Source organism: Saccostrea cucullata, unplaced genomic scaffold (assembly GCF_032062105.1).
Source record: "Saccostrea cucullata isolate Sc308-1 unplaced genomic scaffold, CSIRO_AGI_Scuc_v1 ctg3228, whole genome shotgun sequence".
NCBI classification, from domain to species: domain Eukaryota; kingdom Metazoa; phylum Mollusca; class Bivalvia; order Ostreida; family Ostreidae; genus Saccostrea; species Saccostrea cuccullata.
This window is the reverse complement of record NW_026933393.1, coordinates 21,403-44,079: the sequence shown is the minus strand read 5'-3', so window position 1 is coordinate 44,079 and position 22,677 is coordinate 21,403. Positions and strand designations below refer to the sequence as shown.

General features: G+C 32.6%; 1 protein-coding gene across 1 annotated transcript; it reads left to right on the top strand.

Moving 5' to 3' along the window:
- The first annotated feature begins 6,027 nt into the window (after positions 1-6,027).
- Positions 6,028-7,443, top strand: LOC134238164 (uncharacterized). The gene has a single exon (XM_062720278.1). The coding sequence runs from the start codon at positions 6,028-6,030 to the stop codon at positions 7,441-7,443; it is 1,416 nt and encodes a 471-aa protein (XP_062576262.1).
- The last annotated feature ends 15,234 nt before the right edge of the window (positions 7,444-22,677 follow it).

Sequence of the window (22,677 nt, the reverse complement as noted above, 5' to 3'; positions counted from 1 at the left end):
TAAATTGTTTCTCTTTTTGTCTTCTGATGTCAAAAAGACATTTTATGTCCTCTTTTGACCAATTTTTCACATCAGTAACATCTTTCTCCTCTTTTGTCATTTTATCATTGCTTCTCTCTCCTAAAATTACAAAAAATAATAAAGTTATATATTTTCTATTGAGTGGCAATATGGCATTACAAATTACACAAAATTTCTTTGGTAGTACTGAATCATTTAACATCAAAATACACATTGACCTAATAAAATAAAAACAAGATGTGTTTGTGAAACACTTAAAAATTTGCCCGGCGGTACTAAAGTAAAAAAAACAACAACATATTTTTAGCATATACATCACAGTCAAGGTCACAAGGTCATTGGTCATTGTCATTTGAAAGAACTTGATAAGTGAAGTAAGCATACCAAATATGAAGTCTCTATCTCTCATGGTTCAAAAGTTATGGTGAAGGTTTAAAAAAAAAAGCTATTTTAAGCATATAGGTCACAGTCAAAGTCAAAAGGTCATTGATCTTGGTGTCATTTGAAAGAGTTTAATAAGTGGAGTATGCATACTCAATATGAAGTCTCTTTCATTCATGTTTCAAAAGTTATGACGAAGGTAAAAGTTTGCAGACAAAGAGACTAGAGAAAAACAATATACGCCTCACAAGATCCAGGCGCATAAAAATTATCTGGAACCCTGAGCATCTACAATTGTGTGCCAAAAGTGATAAATTTATTTTTTCTCTAATAGTTCCTTGAAAGATCATCACATATTTAATTTCAACTTAATTTTAATTGAACTTAATTTAATTTATAGTAAAAGACAGTTCATCACTTAAAATCAGTTCTAAAATTCAAGATCAATGTTGCCTATATGATTCATAAATTGTGAGTATGTGACTTAAAAATTCATGTCACACTCAAATTACAATATTTTTAAATTATCAATGCTGATCAGATAAAAACTATTAAATTGTTTTTATCAACTACAACAATGTCTTGGACTATAAAAAAAATGTGATAAAAATCTGTCAAGAAATGTTGTCATACCAGTGATTTTACAAAATATTGTGTTCAATGAAACATAGAGAGATAAAATAGAATTATCTTCACTTTTGGGGCACACATCTGTACAGCTCTTTAAGCACTTACAATCCAAATAGCATTGCTATAGGAGATTTGATCAGTGTAAGAATGGTACTACAATTTAATTACCTTGACAGCCTGAGGTACTTTTGATAAAATCAAGAGCCTGTTTTCTTCTCTCTTGATCTGCAATAAAATCAAAATACTACCTTCAACAATAGCAACTTTATCTCATCATGGATCATTTTATTTTCATCATTCTGATATAGAGATAGAATTATTTAAAATATTTATTATAAATCAAGATAATCAAAATTGGCATAGTTATGCAATAGTAATATTCACTTTGCGAAACAAAACTACCTAAAAAACAGTTCTGTCACATATTTTAAGGAAATGGTTTGTATGCAGGATACTTAAAATTCAACCTACAAACCCACAAAGTTTTTATGCATGTATCATTTAAAATATAGTAACAGCTTATAATATACTTTAAAAAATTATGTTTTTTGGTTACTGACTGACAATCACTTACCATCTGAGTTCAGCATTTCTACCAGGTTGCAATCTGCAACTACTTGATAAATTTTTCCTCCGTCGGTCACGGAAATTTTGAAAAGCCTTTAAATAAAAAATATAAAAATATAATATACAGTATATAGTAAAAAGATTAATAGTAGGCCTATATTGTGACCTAATATCTCAGAAATGTTTATGTGCAAAATCAATGATTGCAAACTTTAGTAATTTTTAAGTCAAATTATGAAATATTGAAAATCTGCACTCATTACAGGAGGGACTTGAGCATTTTTTTTGTCCTGTATTAATACTATATCTAACGTTAATTAACCAATAACACTTTCGGCGTAAAAGTGGCGCTTAAAAATTAAATTTCGATTTTAAGACGTAATACTGACAGTGAGTGAGCCTTGTTGCATAAACTATATCAATTCGTATCCTATTAAATATATGCAATCGAGATTCATGTGCATAAAACGGTATTATGTCTTAGAAATATCATTTTGTTAATGCAAACTTACTGTTCTTCTCCACCCGACGCCATATTGGAACACGTTTACTCCCAAAAAATTGGAGAGTATACTCGCGCCACTCGGGTCCGACACTCGAGTCATACTCCCGGTGTTTTATTTGCGGAGAGTAAGACACGTGTGACACGGGTTCCCAAATCGAACGTACCCTAGTGACACGGAGTTTACGAAGCAAAACAGGGACAGGGAACCAGGATAATTTACCCCCTTGCGAGCAATCGTAACTACTCGGTCATTTCCTTGAACAATAAATAATGTCATTTCTCTCTTGGAAAATGGCCGTGTTGTTACGAATGCTTTGTGATGATGATTTCAGAGTAAGAACTTCTTTGGTTTTGTATGGTCAGTGGTCTGCAAATCCCCTTGTCAAGGATCCTTTCAATTACAAATTTCCAGAGATTAAAGCATGATTATGTTGATAATGTAGAAAAAATGAGATGTTATCGTTGCATAAATTCCTTGGAAAATTTACTACAAAAATTATTATTTCAGTATACATGTCCATGTCCATACGTTATTTCTTTTTCTTAAACAACCTAATCACCATTTTACAATGTATACGATCATATAAATGCTAGAATTCAGAATTGAAAAAAATACATCTTTAAAAAACTCGAGCCAATACAATTTAAGCTGTGATTTTGTAATGACGTTCCAATTATCAATGACATTATGTGACATTATTCAATGTTAAAAATATATCGTTATCTTTGTAGCATTGCATTGTTTTCATTTCGAGTTTTAATTAGAATTTTAAAGGTATATAACAAAAAAAAAATGTATCAAAAACATTCAGAAAAAAAAACTAGCTCTTTTAGAACCGGTCAAATATCGATTTTCGAAAAATTTGTCACGAAGGTCCCTTTTCGCCTGACTCAACTCAGGTAAGTTATGCAATGCAATATACAGTATATGTATATACATGTATTTAATTTTTTGAATTAAAACTGATCAATTATTGCCCCCCTGCTTTCGTGAAATCGAAGGGACATTTAATCTCATTCGTCTGTCCGTCTTTTATATAGTCTGTCCGCCTCTCACAAAAACTTGAACCTTGGTAATATATATTTGATAAGAAGTTTGGCCTTATTTTCAAAACTTCAAACATTCCGTTGAATTGGCCATAACTTTTGAATGATGGAGGACTTTCATACAATTTTTGTCTAAAAGGCCTGTCTAAATACACTATGATTTGTTTTTTTACCTCGTGACCTTGAAGTTTGCCTTACTTTTCAAAAACTTAAACCTTGGCCATAACATTTGAAAGATTTCATATCACATAACCTCTGACAAGATCTTTCAAAATGCACCATGATTTTGATCCTGTGACCTTGAACCTTGATGTTTGATCTCTTTTAAAAAATCTTAAAATATTTTTCCTGATATCTTTTCATTGAGAAGAGATAGGACTTTCATATTTGATTTATACATTACCTGTGACAAAATACCATGCTAAGATTTCTGACCCCTTGACCTTTTACCTTCAGTATTGGGATTACCTTTCAAATGATTATTAATTCAATTGAAATGCAACGAAAATGCTGTATTTCCTACAAAACTCATTATTGTAGGAGTAAACAATTATGTCGTCAAAATGGATCGGTTCGGCCATGTAACAGTTCATTCTGTGACGGGTAGACAGTTTGACTGTTTTATGATATCGGAAAACATTACAATGAATCAGGAAACGGTTCAAAGTGCCTAATAACAATTTATATAGTAGGTAAGGTAATAATTTTGACTGTTTCGTGATTTTGAAAATTAATAAAAGAATCGGGAAACATCAATTCAGATCGAATGCCTAGTTACAATTGATATAGTGATACTGTGACCAGGTAAACGGCTTAACTGTTACGGGATTTTCAAAACTATTATAACGTATTATGAATCAGGAAAAAGTTCAAAATACCTACAATTTATAACTTATATAGTAGGTCAAGTAATATATAATATATTATATCATAACCGGGTCAACCTCATTCTGGACTCCAGCCTTTAATTGATGTTATATCCCAACCAGCAAAGGTTTAGAAAGGCAGAGTCCCGATGACAATTGGCCACTCATGCATATGTTTGATATCCACCAGGATCTTATTAAATTCCGCAGTGAAAGGTTAACCAACTGAATCACTCTTTTACACCTCTTTTGACCAGTGACCAATTATTTACCAAAGCTTTCATTTCTCCCCTCTTGGAAACTGGTTGGCCCTCATGTTCTGAGTAATGACCTGTATAAATACAACAGAGAGGACACAACTCGTCGGAATTTCTTTTTAGTTTTACAATCCATTTTATATTTTAAACAACTTCATTCAACACAATAAATAGTACAAGAAATATTAAACATTATAAAATATCTTTTCCTGTAAAGAAAATGAGCCAACTGAAACTTAACAATCTGAAACTTAGCTTTTATTAAAATTATATACGAAAGCTTGTAAAAAATCTCTTACCTGTATAAATATAACAGAGAAGACACAACTCGTCGGAATTTCTAAAGAGAAATCCTTCCCTGTCGCATTTATACATGTACTTCTCATGTGTAAGAGCTCCGCCCTCTCAATATTTGTTATTTTATCAAAATTTTCAACTACAAACATCAATTTGCGACGTGAATTTTTACTTACATTTCTGTACCTCTTTATACTTTTGACTTTTGAAATACAATCTAAAATTAATATTATACATGTTATACCTCTTGCTAGCTGCAGATCTGTAGCGTTATGGTTTTATATATTTGTCTTTGACCATAATGCTACAGATCCCGTAATGCAAAAAAGGTGCAATTTACGGCGAAAATTAATATTTTGTGAAGAATTTCTCTACTTTTCAGCATCGGTCAATTAAATACCTTTCACTCCCTAATTCTAAGCACATTATTTAGCTAATCTGTATATTTTATCCATCTACTAACCCTTAAAGTCGTCTCTACAAGTGATAATTAAACTAGCTTGATTAAAATTATGTGTTAGATTGCTGAAAATTTACTTAAAGAGAGTTTATTGCCTGTAGAGACAACTATAAATGGTTGGGAGGTGGATAAATTATAAATATTGGCTACAGAATGTGTCTAGAATTAGGAAGTGAAGGGTAGTTGATTGACCAATGCTAGAAAGTGAAGAAATTCTCCTCGAAAGAGCGCAAAAAATATTGCGCCGTAAATTGCACCTTTTTTGCATTACGGGATCTGTAGCGTTATGGTCAAAAACAAATATATAAACCATAACGCTACAGATCTGCAGCTACCTTTCTCTATGACCAAAAATGACCTGACGAAATCAAGTTTCATCACACTCATGCAAACACCTTCACCGCATTTCTCAGGTGACAAGTTCACTCAGCATCTTTGACTATTTTTATCTGATACAAGGAAATCTCTTACACACTTATTTCTGTTATGTACATGTATCTATGTTTAAGCAATTCTTGCTATGATACTAGGAAGTAAATGTCCTCTCGTTTCTCTCACACACTTATCTCTGTTAGGTATCTATTTTTATGCAATTTTTGGTATGATATATACACGTACGTACTTTTGTACTGTACAATGTTGTGTTATATTTAGAGTTAATATAGTGAATACCCGTAGGCCTTAAGTTAAGTTGAAAATCAAAATTTTAGGTGAGAATCCAAATTTTGTTATACATCGATCACTTTCGAATATGTTGTATCACAGTATGTCTGAAGTTTATCCCGCACGACTACAATCCCATATAGGGTCTTCGTATAAATTTAAAGAAACATCCACAAAACATTGTGTACTTGAAAAGCGATATCTTGTATAGATTATTTTGCAAATATTGCCGAGGATAAATTGTTAAAAGTACAACAGCACGCTGCATGCGTAATACTTTTATTACCTGATCGCCCTACTTTTTCACCTCTGTTAGGTAGCCTGTGAACAAATATGGCAGACAGTAAGCCGAAAAATTTACCAGGCTCCCCTCAAGAGCATATTGAAATGTGTAAAATCCATGATTTACAAATTGATATTACATGTGAGGACTGTGATGGATTTATTTGTGTTAAATGTGCTAAAACAGATCACAGGGATCATGATTGGAATACTATATTTTCTGCAGCCAGCAACATGAGGAAGAGTCTAGTGAGACATCTGAAAACGATCAACGAAGAGAAAATACCACAGATTGACAACAAATTAGAGAATATATCAAAACAGATCAAAGAAAATGAAAACCAATGTGATTTACAGATAGAAAATTTAGAGGAACATTGTAAACAAATAGTGGCAAATATAGAGGAAATTAAAAAATGCCACAAACAAGCATTAAGAGACAATCTGACTACAACCAATGCTCAAATGGAACAACTACAAATTCAGTTAGAGACAAAAAGGAAAAAGATACTGGAGATATCGGAATATTTTACAAAAAACAACAATTCCATGTCTGATTATAGTTTGATTGACAATCACAGAGAACTGACACGTTTTTTGGGTGATATTTCTTCTTTCGATAAAAAGAATTATAAATATTCAATGAAATACAGAAAGGGAGAAATTACACATGGCTTCCTGGACAGTATGATTGGAAAGACTTTTGATTTTGATGATATCGTTCTTGCTGAAACACACACATTTGAATACGGCAATAAAAGAATAATTGCAATGAAGGCATTTTCTGAAAATCAATGTTACATAACAGAAATTGATTCAGATTTTATTGAACAGATAAACAAAGATGGCGAGAAAGAAAAGAAATTCAGTATTTCCCCAAATGACCTGTGTGTTACTGATATTGGTGATGTTTATATTACGAATTATGAGGACGATTCCATCACCCATCTCTCGAAATCAGGGGCCGTGTCAAAAGTTGTCAGTACAGATCCTTTGATCCCAGTGGGGATCTGTCAGTCTGCGGATGGTGGACTTTTGGTCACCCTCAGAGATAGTGAACAAGATGTCTATAAAGTAGAATGCGATAGCAGACGCTTGGTGAGACACGTTACATGTACTGGTGACGTCATCAATGAGTTTGAATTCCAAGAGGACAAAAAGACCCGTCTGTTTACGTTACCATGGCGAATCACAAAAGATGGTAATAAAAAAATCTATGTCGTAAACAGGACAAGTTTAACTTCAGGTGATCTGGTGATTTTGTCGTCTTCCGGTCGCCTGATATCCGTTTATACTGGTCAAAGACTTAAAGAAGACTTTACTCCCTGTGACGTGTTGTCCGATGCTTATTTTAACGTCCTCGTCTCTGACTTAAACAACCATCAAATCCATATGCTGGATCCTGATGGCGAATTCTTGAAATTTTTACTAACAGAAAGAGAAGTGAACGAACCATTCTCATTATAATTGTACAAGTCGTCATTCTGGGTAGGTGAAAACAAAGGCATTGTTAAAGTGTTTCAGTACCAAAGTTAACATTGTTTTCCCGAAAATAAACTTCATTTTATACCTTAAATTATTGGTATATGATTGATTGTTGTCTCACGTCCCGTTAAAGATCTAAAGACAAAGTCGTTTGCAGCAGTAAGATGGTCTTATTTTTCAAAGGGTTGAGCTTAATCAAAAGTTATGGGCAAGGTTAAAGTTTTGTGGACAAACAAACAGACAGACAGACAGGCAGACGGACGGACATGACAAAAACTATGTACTTCCGAATCCTTGATTACAGGGGAGGGGGCATAAAAAGAGAGGTAAAGACCAAAGGAAAGGTCAAGGTCAAATAATGTTGCTTCAGTTGTCTAGTATGTATTAAGATATGATGTTTGATTACTCTATCTTGAATAGTATCTTGAAAAGTGATCTAAACACTTATTCAAGAAAAGTGAGGTCAAGGTCAAAGGAAATGTCAAGCCCATAAAAGGTTAATCCAGTAGACTAGTTTATATCAGTATAAATCAACATTACACTATCTTGAATGGTATCTTTAAAATAAAACTGAGCGAAACAGTTATTTACATGTATGAAACCTGAGGTCAAGGTCAAAGGAATAATTTCTTTGAAACTGAGCGAAACATAAAGGAAGGCAGAAAGACAGACGGTATGGAAGGACGGAGGACGGACAGGACAAGCACTATATGTCATATGACATTTTCATGGCGAGGCATAAAAACTGGGACTCGAGCCCGGGATCTCTGGTGCTCTATCATTTAGCAACCGGCCAGACGTATCCAAAAACCTTTGAAGCGTAAACTATGGGCGGCGGAAAGGGTAAAAAAGACGTTTATGCAAAACTAACAACTAATTTTATAAACATAATGAAATACAAAACATATAGATGTGTTTGACGGGGAAATTATATATTTTTTAAGGAGGATGTACAAGCCATATTGGATCTAGTCTGGTGTAAACTAAGAAATACCAAGAATGAGCTTAATAATCTACTAAACTAGCTCAAAGTTACTCAAAGTGCTAATGCACTAATTACCTACTGTTAGAGACAAAAATTAGTAAATAATTAAGTTTATTTTGTCTTAATTAGAAGAAAATTAATCATGTTAGAACTGCGCAGCTACAGCATTCATGAGATGAAAAATGCATTGAAAATGGGGTAAGTTTGATTCATTGTTAATATGGCTACAACCATTTGTTTCGTTTTTTTCTTGTCATTATCCATAATTCTTGAAAATTTGATTTTTCATATGGGTGTCTTCCTGAGGCCATGTGTTTATTTCGTCCGCCATTCCTCTGTCACACAGAGTTCGAATAACAATGATTTTAGAATAAATGCGACCATAATAACATCAAGACAAGAAATTACTAAGTAATAATCATTAGGTTATATTACTTACTACTTTTATTTGTTGCATCGCATCGTCTGATTAATGAAAAAACGCGATTTTAACCTCACTCCAGCAAATCGGGAAAAACTGTTCTGTTTACAACTCAAAATTCCTCGTTAATATTATTCCACTAAGCACATGGTTGGCATGTGCATATATCTGCTGTGGATAGATCCGTTTATTACCATGATTATATTTAATTTTTATGGAACAAGTCTTGATAATTTGTTGGTTTCTTTAAAACTCAAGAAAAAAAGATAAAAATGTCCTAAACATATGTGTTTACGGTGGGTCTTTTTTCTGTGGCGATAGAAGTTATTTTCAAATGGGGCACTGCAAGGAGGATGCTTAGCATTTAATTTGAAAATGTTAAACAATATGCAGTGCATGAAAAATAAATTGTAATTACATGTCTTACATTCGAAAAGTTGGTACATATGTCTATTTTGTTTAGAAGTTAGAGAGAAAAAAATAGGCAGTTACAGGATTTCCTTCAGGCACCTCACATAAATAGCTAGAATGTTTGCAATGACCCACACATTGTATGGGGTCATGTTTGGACACAAAAACGCATCATGTCTCATTATGTTGACAACGTTGTAAGCTCTCGCTCATTGAACATACGAAGCTTGATAAAATATAATGAGTTGTTTCTATGAAATTTAGAAGCGAGCACAATGTTTGCAAAGAAAGGTCCATTGCATATGCTATGTCTATCATCGCAAAAAAAGTGAGTGCTAACCCCCCCCCCCAACCCCCGCCCCGAAAATCCTATGTTTGTTTTTCAAAATAGTGTCAAAGATTAAAAAATTTGCATTACTAAGTATGTGATGGAACATGTACTAGCCTTATAAGACCACTTGTTATAAAAATATTTGGTTGCCCTCTCTCCCGATCTACTGCCTAGAAATGGCCCGACTCATTTTTTTAACATCCCATTACACGATATTTCTTTCTTTTTCTTCCGTCAACAATTCTGTTTAAATTTTAAGGATTTTTTTCTCACCTATAAATACGGACCCAATAATTTTTCCCTGAGTTGGGAAGACCACCAAACATCATTTTAAAGATGTTTATATGTTGATTTTTTCTCTTTACTTTGTACAACTGTAATTTTGAAAATATGGGCAAATAGAAAAAAAAAATTATTCATTAAATCTCCTAACCCACTCTGAATGATTTCATGCCTTTTCAACTGTTGCTCCTCTGTAATGAAAATTGTAAATGCATGTTTATTTGACACAGTATACGAGGGGTGATCAAAAAGTAAACAATATCTTAGGTATTTGATATTTATATTATTGTTGAAATATTCAAGTATTTTTCAAAGTGTAAAATGGAGGTCTTTGATAGCATATTGCTTTATTAAAAAAACATCCCTTTTCAAACTTGCTTTCACCGGGCAACATAACAAGTATCATATTTAACCATCTGCCTTCCTTCACTAAAACGATATCCAATCATTGATTGAAATTATAGGAAGCCATTTAATAAACTGTGAACAAATTCTTATACACTACTTCAAAGGCATTTCTAAGATATACATGTGCCATAAATATTATAGTCGTTTGTTGAACGAGTTCCATTGAGACAAGCATTTTTCGTCAAAAGTACCTGAATAATGACGTCATTTTCGGATTGTGACATCACAAACGAGGAGCAAAACTTCAGCATATGCTATTTATAGAACTTGTGTTTGGCTATCTAATCTGAATTGTGGTTTTGTAGATATAGAGATATTTCGCGAACTTTTTGATAACGCTTCGTACTAGTAGGTACTAAAACAAGGTCATTCGTATCAATTTTATGTGTCTAATTTCTTTGTGTTTTATTGGTGATAATTAAGATTTTAATAGATAATATAATTTATCTGTGGCAAACTTACAAACTCTTAATTTTTAACTTTGATGGTGCTCATTTTTCCTTACCTGGAATCACAGAGTTTAAATTTTTTTTTATATCAATACGTAAACTATTTAACAACTGTTCGATAATAATACTAAATAAATTACTTCAAGCCACACTATAACACCTTTCCTCTTTTAAAAGTGTTCATATTATTTGAAATATTTTGCAACTGTAATTCTCTTCTACATTTAAAGATTGTTATGCCCCTCCATATTAAGAAGAGGTCTGGAAAACAAGATTCTGTGCTAAAAATAGACCACGTGCTGCTATCCATGAACTACTTTCATGGTTCTTTACACTCTTTTTGAAGACAACGGTACCTTGTTTTGAACTTGAAATTATCATTTAAAAGTGCAAAATTTAGACATTTTCTCAACAAATGGTTGTAGAGAGAACATTAATGCACAGTTTGCATATTTTTTTGGATTTTTTAAGGCTCTGCTGAATTCTGTAGCTGCGCAGTTCTAAGGAGCATATCAAAAGCATTTTTCTGCAAAAGTATAGATTATATATGCACAACATGCATTCAGTTATGCATATTTATTGTATCTTTATCAAAAAGACTTAAAATTTGATCAAAATGTAATGTATTTTAGCCATTTGAAGAAATGTTTACATTTTGCTCTCCCTGCCCTAAAAGTGGCCCCACATCCCCCTTAAGATATTATACACTCTTACATTTTTTTTTTCATATGAAAGGGGGGGGGGGTATTAATCCATACTTCATGAGCCTGTGATTGGATCCTAATATGTAATTTCTGCCTTCCTTTATGTTTCGCTCAGTTCCAAGCTCAGTTTCAAAGAAATTATTCCTTTAATACATACTAGACAACTGAAGCAACATTATTTGACCTTGACCTTTCCTTTGATCTTTACCTCTCTTTTTATGCCCCCCCCCCTGTAATCAAGGATTCGGAAGTACATAGTTTTTGTCATGTCCGTCCGTCTGCCTGTCTGTCTGTCTGTTTGTTTGTCCAAAAAACTTTAACCTTGCCCATACTGTATAGGGGGAAAATAACTCGCGGTGCTAATATTCGCTATATTCACGGCGTTAAAGAATCCGTGAATTCAAGAAACAGTGAATAAATTTTCAATAATATCCATGTTTTATTTGGCAATTTGAGAATAGACTACGATAGATTCATATAGATGTACGTGCAGTCCATGGTCATTTCAGTAATTACGAGTACAGTAATACTGTCATTCAATTATTTTAATTATCGCGCTTTACTTTAATTCAAATCGGAAGATAATAACTGTTTGTTAAAAAGCTGTTTTAATAGCCAACGCTACATGTTTCATCATCAATCAAAATATGTGGGCCATAGGTTTTGATTACCCGTGCGTAATTAATGTTACCACGTGTATTTGTTACCTGCATTATCATGCATATTAGTTCATGTAGTTATTATCGACATTTTGGTTGTTAAAAAATCATTCAAATAAATATCGAACTTACTGACGATTTGGAAGGATATTATTTCGTAGAACTACATAAACACATTTATTTCCGTCCAGTGGTTTTTCGCCGCGTTGTATTGAAGATCTTGGGTGCACATGCACTCATCGTAATAGCATATAGGAAAGTCATTTGACATTTAGAGTGAGGAACTTTTAATAAAAACTGGACTTGTGTTAATTAATTATTAAATCTAACAATTTTATATCAACCTACCCTGTTGTTCGTGAAATAAAGACATAACGCTGATTAATGTCGTTTACTGGATTAAACGGATATAGACAAGGGAGGTAACTTTTATTATATACCAATTCCGCGAATTCAAGAATTGCGATCGTGTCAGATATGAGAAAAACGTGAAAAATACAACCCGTGAAATTAATCCCCTATACAGTAACTTTTGATTAAGCTCAGCTAAAATTCATGTGTATTTTTTGTGACAAGACCTTTCTTTGGGTACCACCAAATCTGACCTTGACCTTGGAGTTTGACCCATTTTTACACAAATATTTCAAAATATTACTTTGGCTATAACTTTTGGTAGATATTGGGACTTTCATACTTAAAATTTTTCTTCTTTGTGGCAAGATCTTTCATTGGATACCAACAAGTTTGATCTTTTGATAGGACTAGGCAAAAATATCGATATTTCGGTATATCGCAAAACAATGACAAAAAATATCGAGTTGCAATACATTTTTGTTATATCAATATATTGGCAAAATGTTTAGACTAAGAAATTTTATCATTAAATATAAAAATGAATGTTAGAAAGTTATTATTAAAACAAATAGTAGGACAAAAACTGTGCATTTCAGAGCAATAATCAATAAAATCAACAAGATTTTTTTCCATTTCCTTACTTATCATAGTTATACATGTGCATTCTGCATGTAAATTAAAGTTTATATAATAAAAAAAATGCCATTTTTATACTGTTTAAAATATCGCAACACGAAATCTTGCCCAATACCCAGCCCTGCCTTTTGACCTTGACCTTGGAGATTTCATACGGTTACCTATTAAAAACTTTAACCTTGGCCATACCTTTTGAGCGGTAAGAGCTGACCTTGGAGTTTGACCTACTTTAAAAAACAAACCTTGACCATAACTTGTGAATGGTAAGGGTTTGGGCTTTCATACTTCACATATTTAATCCTTGTGACAAAACCTTTCATTTAATATAAAAAAAAATACGCTTTGACCTTGAACTTTGACCTACTTTTCAAAAACTGTCACATTAGCCAAAAAACCTTTGAATGGTAAGGGCTAGGGCTTTCATACTTCACAAATATAATCCTTGTGAAAAGACCTTTCTTAAGAAACCAACAACTTTGACTTTTTTACCATGAAGTTTGATCTTCCTTGCAAATACTTATCCTTGGCTATAGATTTTTAACAGGTGATGCTAGGGCTTTCATATTTCAGAATTGTATTTCTTGTGAGAAGACAATACTTTGAGTATCAATATATTTCATTTAATTGCATTTAAAAGTTTTATCGTCGCTATGTTGCCATACGGGAGCATCAGTGTTTCACAAACACATCTTGTCTTTAATCAATAATAAGCTCAGATTAAAAGAAAATATTCAAGATACTGTATTAAAACTTCATATGCTGATACATAATGATGTTAGCGTATCTAATGCATTAACATTTTTGAATTTAAATTAAATTAAAATTAACTTTTCTGAAATAAGTGTCTAGATTATTTTTGAATAAAGGAGGAAATGGAGATAACGAACAGTATTCAATCTCAAAGTCCATTAAATAATATACAAAATAAGTGCAGAGCAAACACGGACCTCCGAAACATCAGAGGTGGGATCAGGTGCAATGGAGGAGTGAGCATCCCCTGCCGACCGGTCACACCCGCCGTGTGCTCGTTGTCATGATCAGGAAATAATGGAAAAATCCGTCGTCAATTCAGTTTATAAATAATGGACTAAAAATTAGTATGAAAAACGTCAGTCAGCAATCGACTCAATGATAAATTGTATTTGCTGACAAGGTCATTGTATCGACCATAGAACTTACGAAATGATGACTTTAAACGAGTCTGCTAATATTCTTGTTTCATCAACTTGCTTGTCAAAAAATTACCTCGTTTTAAAAATGGTTCATACGTAGAGCATGCCCCTGCGTATCGAATCAACTGCGATATTTTTATATTCCGTATATGCAGGTGATGAAGTTATATTGCTGCATAAGTAAGGGAAGTTGACGATAGAAAAGTCATCACGTTTATCATATAGCTTGGTTGTAAGATTACCATTAATGTCTTTTTCAAGTAAAATATCAAAATATGAAACAAATGTTTCAGACTCTGTGGTATCTTTTATCTCAAGTTCATTAGGATATATCGTATCTACGTTAGCATGAAAAATACCATAATTGTCAATTGAAAACACGTCGTCGATATATCTAAAGGCCCGACATGTGTTTTCTTTTTTCACGCATAAGATTTTGCACAAATTCTGCTTCATATGAATATAAAAATAGGTCTGCTAATAACGGAGCGCAATTGGTACTCATGGGAATTCCAATAGATTGTTGGAATACCTGGTCTCTAAAATCCACATGTATATTGTCAATCAGAAACTCAAGCATCTCTTTGATCATGTCAACTTCGGAGTACTTGTGTGTGCAATCAGAACGTATTTTAACAAAATAATTTTGCAAACAACCAATGACCAGATAAGTAATAAATTTACGAGTTCCATTCTTATTAAAAAAGCAGCTTTCGATGATATCAAAAAGCCTGGACTTTAAAAATATAAGCGTTAAGTCACATTGACCTTTTACCTACTTTGCGAAATATATTACAGAGGTTTGACGTTGATTTCTGTCTTTTATTCAGAGAGGCAGTGATTTGATAATCAGCTTTTAAACAGTGTTTATGACAATGTATACTTTGACTCTATATATAATACAGAGGCCGCAAAAACTGAAATTTAAGTAATATGAAAATACATTGGGATCGGTATTCCAAAATGAATAAGGAAAGTGGTCAAGACAGACTGGAGTCTCGTTTTAAGGATTCTATTAAATTCAAGCATTAATAAATCGATAAATAATTATTTATAATAGTTAATATTTCATTAATATCCAGTTTAGCTTTGAGGGGTTAGGGAATTGTATTTCTGGTTGTCAGATTCTAAACGCAGTTTTACTATCTTCAGGTCTGTTTTATTTGCAGTGCATGAACTATACATGTACACTGGCGTCAGATGCAAAATTGAAAAGGGGAGGGGGCTAAATGGGAGAGAAAGACATCAAATCTAAAAAAAAAATCGTCCATTTTCCAAACACAAAAATCCTTTTTAGTGGGTTGGGGTGGGGGGTTAAAGTCAAACTTCTTTCAGTACCAATTTTTTTTTCCAAACTACTTTCATTTACCCTGTTTGATCTAAACTGCAACGACAGCTACGTGCCTGTTTAAAAGGGAGGGGGGGGGGGCTAAACCTACGCCCCAATGTTTAATGTCTATATCTATCTCTGCACAAGGGGGGGGGGGGGGGGCTAAGCACCTTGGAACATACATGTATGGCATTTTGTTTATTTTCTGCACTTGAAATCATAAAAAAAATGTGCCACATGTAATCTTGAATTCGTATCTCAACAAAAACGGCAAAGTAAAAATTTAATGAGTTTCTCTATTTTTTTTTTTTAATTCAATCTTATTAATTTAAACACTTTTAAAAAATGTTAATACACGTAATAGTTTTATTGTACCTGAATATCTTTTGTATCCCAAATCGTATTGATTGTAAAACACGTATTTATTTTGTCTAAACAAAACTTTTCTAAGCGAATACTGGGGCTTTTTTGCACGTTTCCTTGGCAAAATTTACATAAAATAGTGTTGAATTTATAATTAAAATACTTTTTTCAAACTAATTTTCTACTCCGAATGATACATTTATAAGAAGTACACGTACATTTAAACAGTGTAAAACTAAAGAAAAAAAAAAACAAGTAAAATATGATAAGATCGTTAATTGTTATTTAATACCCCCCCCCCCCCCCTTAAGCCACCCATTTTTGTTGAAAATCATGCAAGTCTTTCAGAAAGGTCTGGAAACACATTTTTCACAGGACATGTTTTCAGAAGAAACAGACTATAGAATTTTCTGTTTACTGCCAATTTTATTTATAAAACCGGTTCTACCCTATAACCTTTGAATAGGTAAACCTAAACCACGTGTCTTGAATTTAAATCACAATATAAAGGGTGGTTTTCGCTTGACGGTCATCATAAAAATTTTACCGGGAAATTAGATTATTAAACTTATTGACGTCATAATAAGAATATACGTTATTATTTGTGTCAGAGTTCGGGTTTACAACTGCTGAAATGGAAGCTTACCATAATCGAAAATACCCATGGTAAATTTGTATGGGTATTCAAAATGACGGATTTTTCCTCAGATTTGTTTGATGATAACAGTGACAATAGTTTAAGTGATTTGGACTCTGAAAATCTTTCGTTTGCGAGCCTCTCTGATTCGGACCTAGATCTAACCGATACGAAATCTAATGAACAAGGAATGGCACCAAAATGGACTTCCATCTTACAAGATATTGATGTACCGCCCTTTGTATGTACTATGGGATCAACGCAAAAAGTGCAATGTTGTGAGACAGAAAAAGATTTTTTTCTCGAAAATATTTTTGATTAATTCTGATTATATTACTACTCTGGCAACAGGCACTAACAAGTATGCCCTTGAGGAAGAACAACGAAAAGGTTTGCTGTTAATTTACAGCTATAATATTAGTAATGTCATGTAAATATGATTTGTAATATTTATCAAGGAAAATTGACATGGAAAATAGAGCCAAGGCAGACCTGTAATTGATTGATTGATTGATTGTATATTGTTTAACATCCCTCTCGAGAATCAGACCTGTTATTAAAGAATGAATTTTCTTACATGTAACACTGTAACCTTGCTCCATTTTGTCCCCCGCTTTCGCGAAAGCGAGGGGACATTAAAAGTCATTCTCTGTAAACATCAAAATTGGCTGGAAATTGATTTTCAAGGATTTTGCTGAAACTTTGTGAAATAGTTACATTATAAGCCCACTTAACAAAAATATTATTAAAAGTGATCAATTGGTCTTGTTTCTATGGCAACCAGGTTACCCGTTTTTTCACATAGTGGTAAATACCTAAAATGATATTTCTTCCCATTCATGTACATTTAATTAAATAAAGGTGATTATTCTTATTTTTTCCTTTGAAATAATTTGTTAATTGTATTTTCTCTCAAAAAAAGTTGAAAAAAAATTTTTGGACCTGCTGTCAAATGCCAAATAACATTAAAAAAATTTGCTTTAAAAAGGGGGGGGTTAAACATAACAGTGTGTACAAAAAACGCAGGCACTGGTGGAATATTCTGATGCTCTGAATTTCACCTTATACATTTATGAAAAACATATGAAAAAACTGGAGAGGTATTATTTACTTTAAGAAAATAAATTGATTGTAAAGTTTGTAAAAATCTCTAAATTTACACACATTTTTGACAAGAGTTATTCCCCCTTTCGGAAATCTTTTGCTTAAATCAATGAAAATGAAAGTGAAAGTACACAGCAGAAAACGACTTAAGTTTGAGGAGTAAATACTGTCTGTTTTGGATATTTTTAGGGGCCTTTGTGACAACAAGTGCTGCATCATTGAAAAAAAGTTTTTAAAAACAAAGTAACATCTTAAATAGACTTCACAGCTAAGGGTGGGATAATAAGGTTGTGATGAAGAAATATACATGGCAATAAGATCACTAGGCAAGTACCAATGAAATATTTACCACGTACATTGAAAGTTGCACATATTTTGTACAGTCGTTTGGCCAGTCCCGGATTTTGGCCAGTTCCGAATAATTAGTAATGTAAGGACTGGTAATTAATAAATTCAACGGTGTAAAAATAAATTGTTTCTATGGTAAGAAGGCTTATTTATTAGCGTTTGAATTATGCGAAGTTTTGATTTTTTACCCTCGGTTTGGTTTCGTTATCGTACTCGAAACAGTCGATATACTTTTACAACGCAACAAACGTAAATCACCGCGACGCGCAAGTCCGAAGAAAAACCTCTGTAGATTTATAAATTTTTCACATGAAACCACGTTCCAGGTATCAAAAGTAAGTTTGATATGTACTCTATCATATACTAACCACTTGTCAATGATAAATATTTAGAACACTGGAAGATATCGAAATATTTTCGTCTTCTTATTTTACCAGTTCCGAATACCCATTTTAAACACTTTTATAAATTCACTCTTCGTTGTTTTCTTCGTTGTAAGCCTGATTTATTATATCCCCGCTTGTAAAACAGGAACAAGGGGGTACATAGTAAAGGAATGTTTGTCCATCCACCCGTCTTTATGTCCGTCCGTGCGTCTAGCTGTACGTCCGTCCGTCTGATATGCTCTAGGATATCCATTTCTTATCTGCAACCCCTCTTCTACCACTGAATGAAGTTTAATGAAGCTTCACAGAATTTAATGAGTCTTTCACAGAATCTTTGTTTAACAGTGCCAAAGTAAAACTATTTTATTTTTGGATTAGGCACATAATTTGGGCTACCTGAGAAAAACATATAGATACCGCTACTCTTTGTAATTGAAAGGTTTATCCATCTCTAATCCGCAATTCCTCCTATACTACTGAATAAGATTTAATGATACTTTCACAGATTCTTGATTACATTGTGACATAATGAACTTTTAATTTACTTTTTGATCTGACACTAATTTCGGGTCTCCCAGACCAAAACATGGAAATTGTCTTAAATAATCATAAAGAAGGTGTGGGGTATCATTAAAATGAGCTCAGTGCCCACAGTACCTCTAGTTTCTCTTCAACCTTTGGAAATACAAATGATATAATGGTAAGAAATTAATTTAACTTTTCTTAGGCATGCCAATGGATAACATCTGGGACGTATATTTTTTATTTTAGGGTTGAATTTAATAAGAATCTCTGGGCTATCCGGAACTCGTCGGCTTATTCGTAACTGGTAAAAATGACACCTATGGTAACTTGCGAAATAAATTTTTTTGAAGGCAGGATAAATTTTTATGAAACAATATTTGATTCCACAAGTTATCGAACTACCTTGACAAAACACTTAAATTTTGAAATAATGTCTAGTATATTTGTAGTTCAGTCGACTCGGTTTCTTATTCGGAACTGGCCAAACAACTGTATGAGTTTATTGATAATAGGGTCTGCCTATTTATTTTCAAAAAACATTAAAGTACCCAAAGCATAAATAATGAGATGATTCTAATTATATCAATAATTTATAGTATAGACATATTATCAATCTTATTAAAATCAGATGTTGATGAAAATTTTTAAACCATCTCTTGATAAAAATCATATATGTAAACCTAATTTGACTAAATCTTAATTCTGTATATATGATAAAAGCTAAATACCTCATAACAGCTTTATAATTGTGTGCTTGAAAAAAAGGGGGGGGGGAGTTATTGCCATAAAAGGTATTTCATTTATTAATCATTTTTTAAATTAATTATCTTTTTTTTATTTTACAAGTGACCTTAGGAAATCACATTGCTAAACTGAACACGTGACAAAACTGCGATTTTCTTTTAGATTTCAATATTTGCAGGGTTGAAATTTGTTGAATCAAGATTTTTATTTTTTTTTTGAATGGGTCGATGGTCGTGGGTGAATGTGCCATTTCTTTTCGGAACTTAAAGTTATTGCAAAAAATGAAAGAACGTAGGAGTTTGTTACTTTAACATCAGATTAATTTATGCAACAAAGAAAAAATAATTCAATTTATATTAAGATTTTTTTGTCATAGCAAACAACCAATACAGTTGAATTTAAGCCAAATTTATAATACAATTGTTTACACTTTACTGAAATAATATATAATGAAGGAATACATCGGGAAATACGGCAATTTTCAGTGGAAAGGAGTTCATTTTACGTGCATGCAGAAATTGGGGATATGTAAAATGGTCGTTGTTGAAATAATGGATTTATGTGCTTTATAGCAGAGAAAAAAAAATTATATTTGATTTTGTCATATTTTATAAGGACATCTCAGTATTCCATTTATCACAGACTTTATGTTCTGGAAAATATTTCTAAGAAGCTTTCCAAATAGTTTTAGATAAAAATAAGTTATTTAACTTGAAAAAAAATACTAATACAAATAAATCACCCCCCCCCCCCCTTTGTAACAAATTGGATGGGGTGGTGGTAACATTTTATCCCCCTCACTTTAACCTCCCAGAAAACTTTTTCAGATCATTATTATTTTTCCTGCCATATATCGATGAGGTTCTCTGTAGATTGAATTTCAAAAGCTTATAGGGAGTTCACTCCCAGGGGCATAGACCCTACAGATAGTGTTTTGGAACTAATAAGAGTGGCGGTGGTTTGTATAATTATATACTTTTAATCTAATTGCACTTTCTCTAATACTTATTTTACCCTCCGTGCCTTAATGAGGAAGAACAAAATCAAAAAATCTTTTAATTACATACTGAATTTTGTGTATGAATCACGCTTATCTCGACTGGGAAAACTTCAACAAAATTTTTTATGTACGGTACGGACAGACACACGGATAAACAGGAAATTGAAATCAGATTTAAGAAACTCAAATGTTACCCACATATGCCACAATACATGCCTTAGCAAATACTGTGCTAAAATTTCAAGCATTTTGAATGAAAGTGTAGTGATACATGTGTAATTGCTGAGAAAACTGCAACCAAACATTTGCTACGTTCAGACATACAGGCAGCCAGACAGACAGACGAACGGACTGTCACACAAAGGTAAATCAGTATACCCTCCTCTTCTTCGTAGCGGTGTAATAATAATTCCTTATGAAAGGAACAGCAAAAGATCATTTCAATAACAGAGGAGGGGGGGGGGGGGGCACTCTTGACTATGTGCTTGTCTTCCTTAAACTAAGAAGTGCATGTACACGTTAAAACATGTTATATATATTTCAATTAATAAAGCAAGTTGCTTTCAAAAGATCGGTCATGATTTTATGTCGGTATTTATTGTTTCCATGGAAACAAATCCTGCTGCAGTAATTCAGATATATGTCAGTTTAAGTTTGAGTTGATCTGTTTTTTGTCCCGGTAAATACATTAATTTGAAGTATAAACAAACATTGGTGGCAGTGCTTTGTGTACTGGTACATCAATACTTATTTGGATCATTCCTGAATTATTTGGTTACCATAGCAACTGTTTTTTATTAAATTATGAATTTATAGTCTTTTTCATGTTAGTGAAATGAAAAGGTTTATGGAATTTATTTTATTGAAGAAGACACATAATCGTGCAATAAAGCAGTAGATTTTGTATATAGAACATATCAATGAAAAGGATTTTCTTGAACTATGGGCTGCCATAGCAACCATTTTAAAAAATAAATTATGAATTACTATTTTTGATATTTAGTGAAATACAATTAAATTCAATTTATTTAACTGAAAAAGAGAAAAAAATAATGACTGAAGCTATGATATTATTTGTTGTATACTTGTCAGTATAACATAATTTGTGATAGCAACTAATATAAGGAAGTGTTCAAAAACTGTTTGGTTACCATAGCAACGTGATTTTAGACGCTTGAATTTTTATTTATTTTTCTTTAAAATGTACATAATTGAAATAACAAATATAACAAGCAAATTCAAAGAATTGTGGTCCCCCGCTTTCGGTGTCTTTGTGGGTGAGATGTTATTTTTTATGACATATTGTGTGTAATATGAACATCCTATCATATGTCATTTATTTAGAAAGTAACATTGAAGTTGATTTTTTTTGAAGGATGAAACCATAATCCTGACCGTTTAAAAGTTATGACCAAGTAAAAAGTTTTTTAAAAGTAGGTCAAGGTCAATATCAAAGGGTCAAAGTTGTTGATATCCAATGAAAGATTTTCTCACAAGGATTACATATGTGAAGTATGAAAGCCCTAGCCCTTACTGTTCAAAAGTTATGGTCAAGGTTAAAGTTTTTTCATAAGTACGTAAATCTTTAAGGTCAAGGTCAAAAGGTCAAAGTTGTTGATATCCAATGAAAGGACTTGCCACAAAGAATACATATGTGAAATATAAAAGTCCTAGTATCTTCCGTTCAAAAGTTGTGACCAAAGTTAAAGTTCTTTTAAAAAAAGTAGTTAAAACTCCAATGTCAAGGTCAAAGGGTAAAAGTTGTTAATATATATTGAAAGGTCTTCTCAAAAGGATTACATATGTGAAGTACGAAAGCTCTAGCCCTCACCGTTCAAAAGTTATGGTCAAGGTTAAAGTTTTTTCATAAGTACGTAAATCTCCAAGGTCAAGGCCAAAAGGTCAAGGTTGTTGGTATCCAATGGAATGTCTTGCCACAAGAAATACATATGTGAAATATAAAAGTC

What these genes read in the sequence shown, in the direction of transcription:
- LOC134238164 (XM_062720278.1), top strand. Translation starts at nt 6,028, where the DNA reads ATGGCAGACAGTAAGCCGAAAAATTTACCAGGCTCCCCTCAAGAGCAT.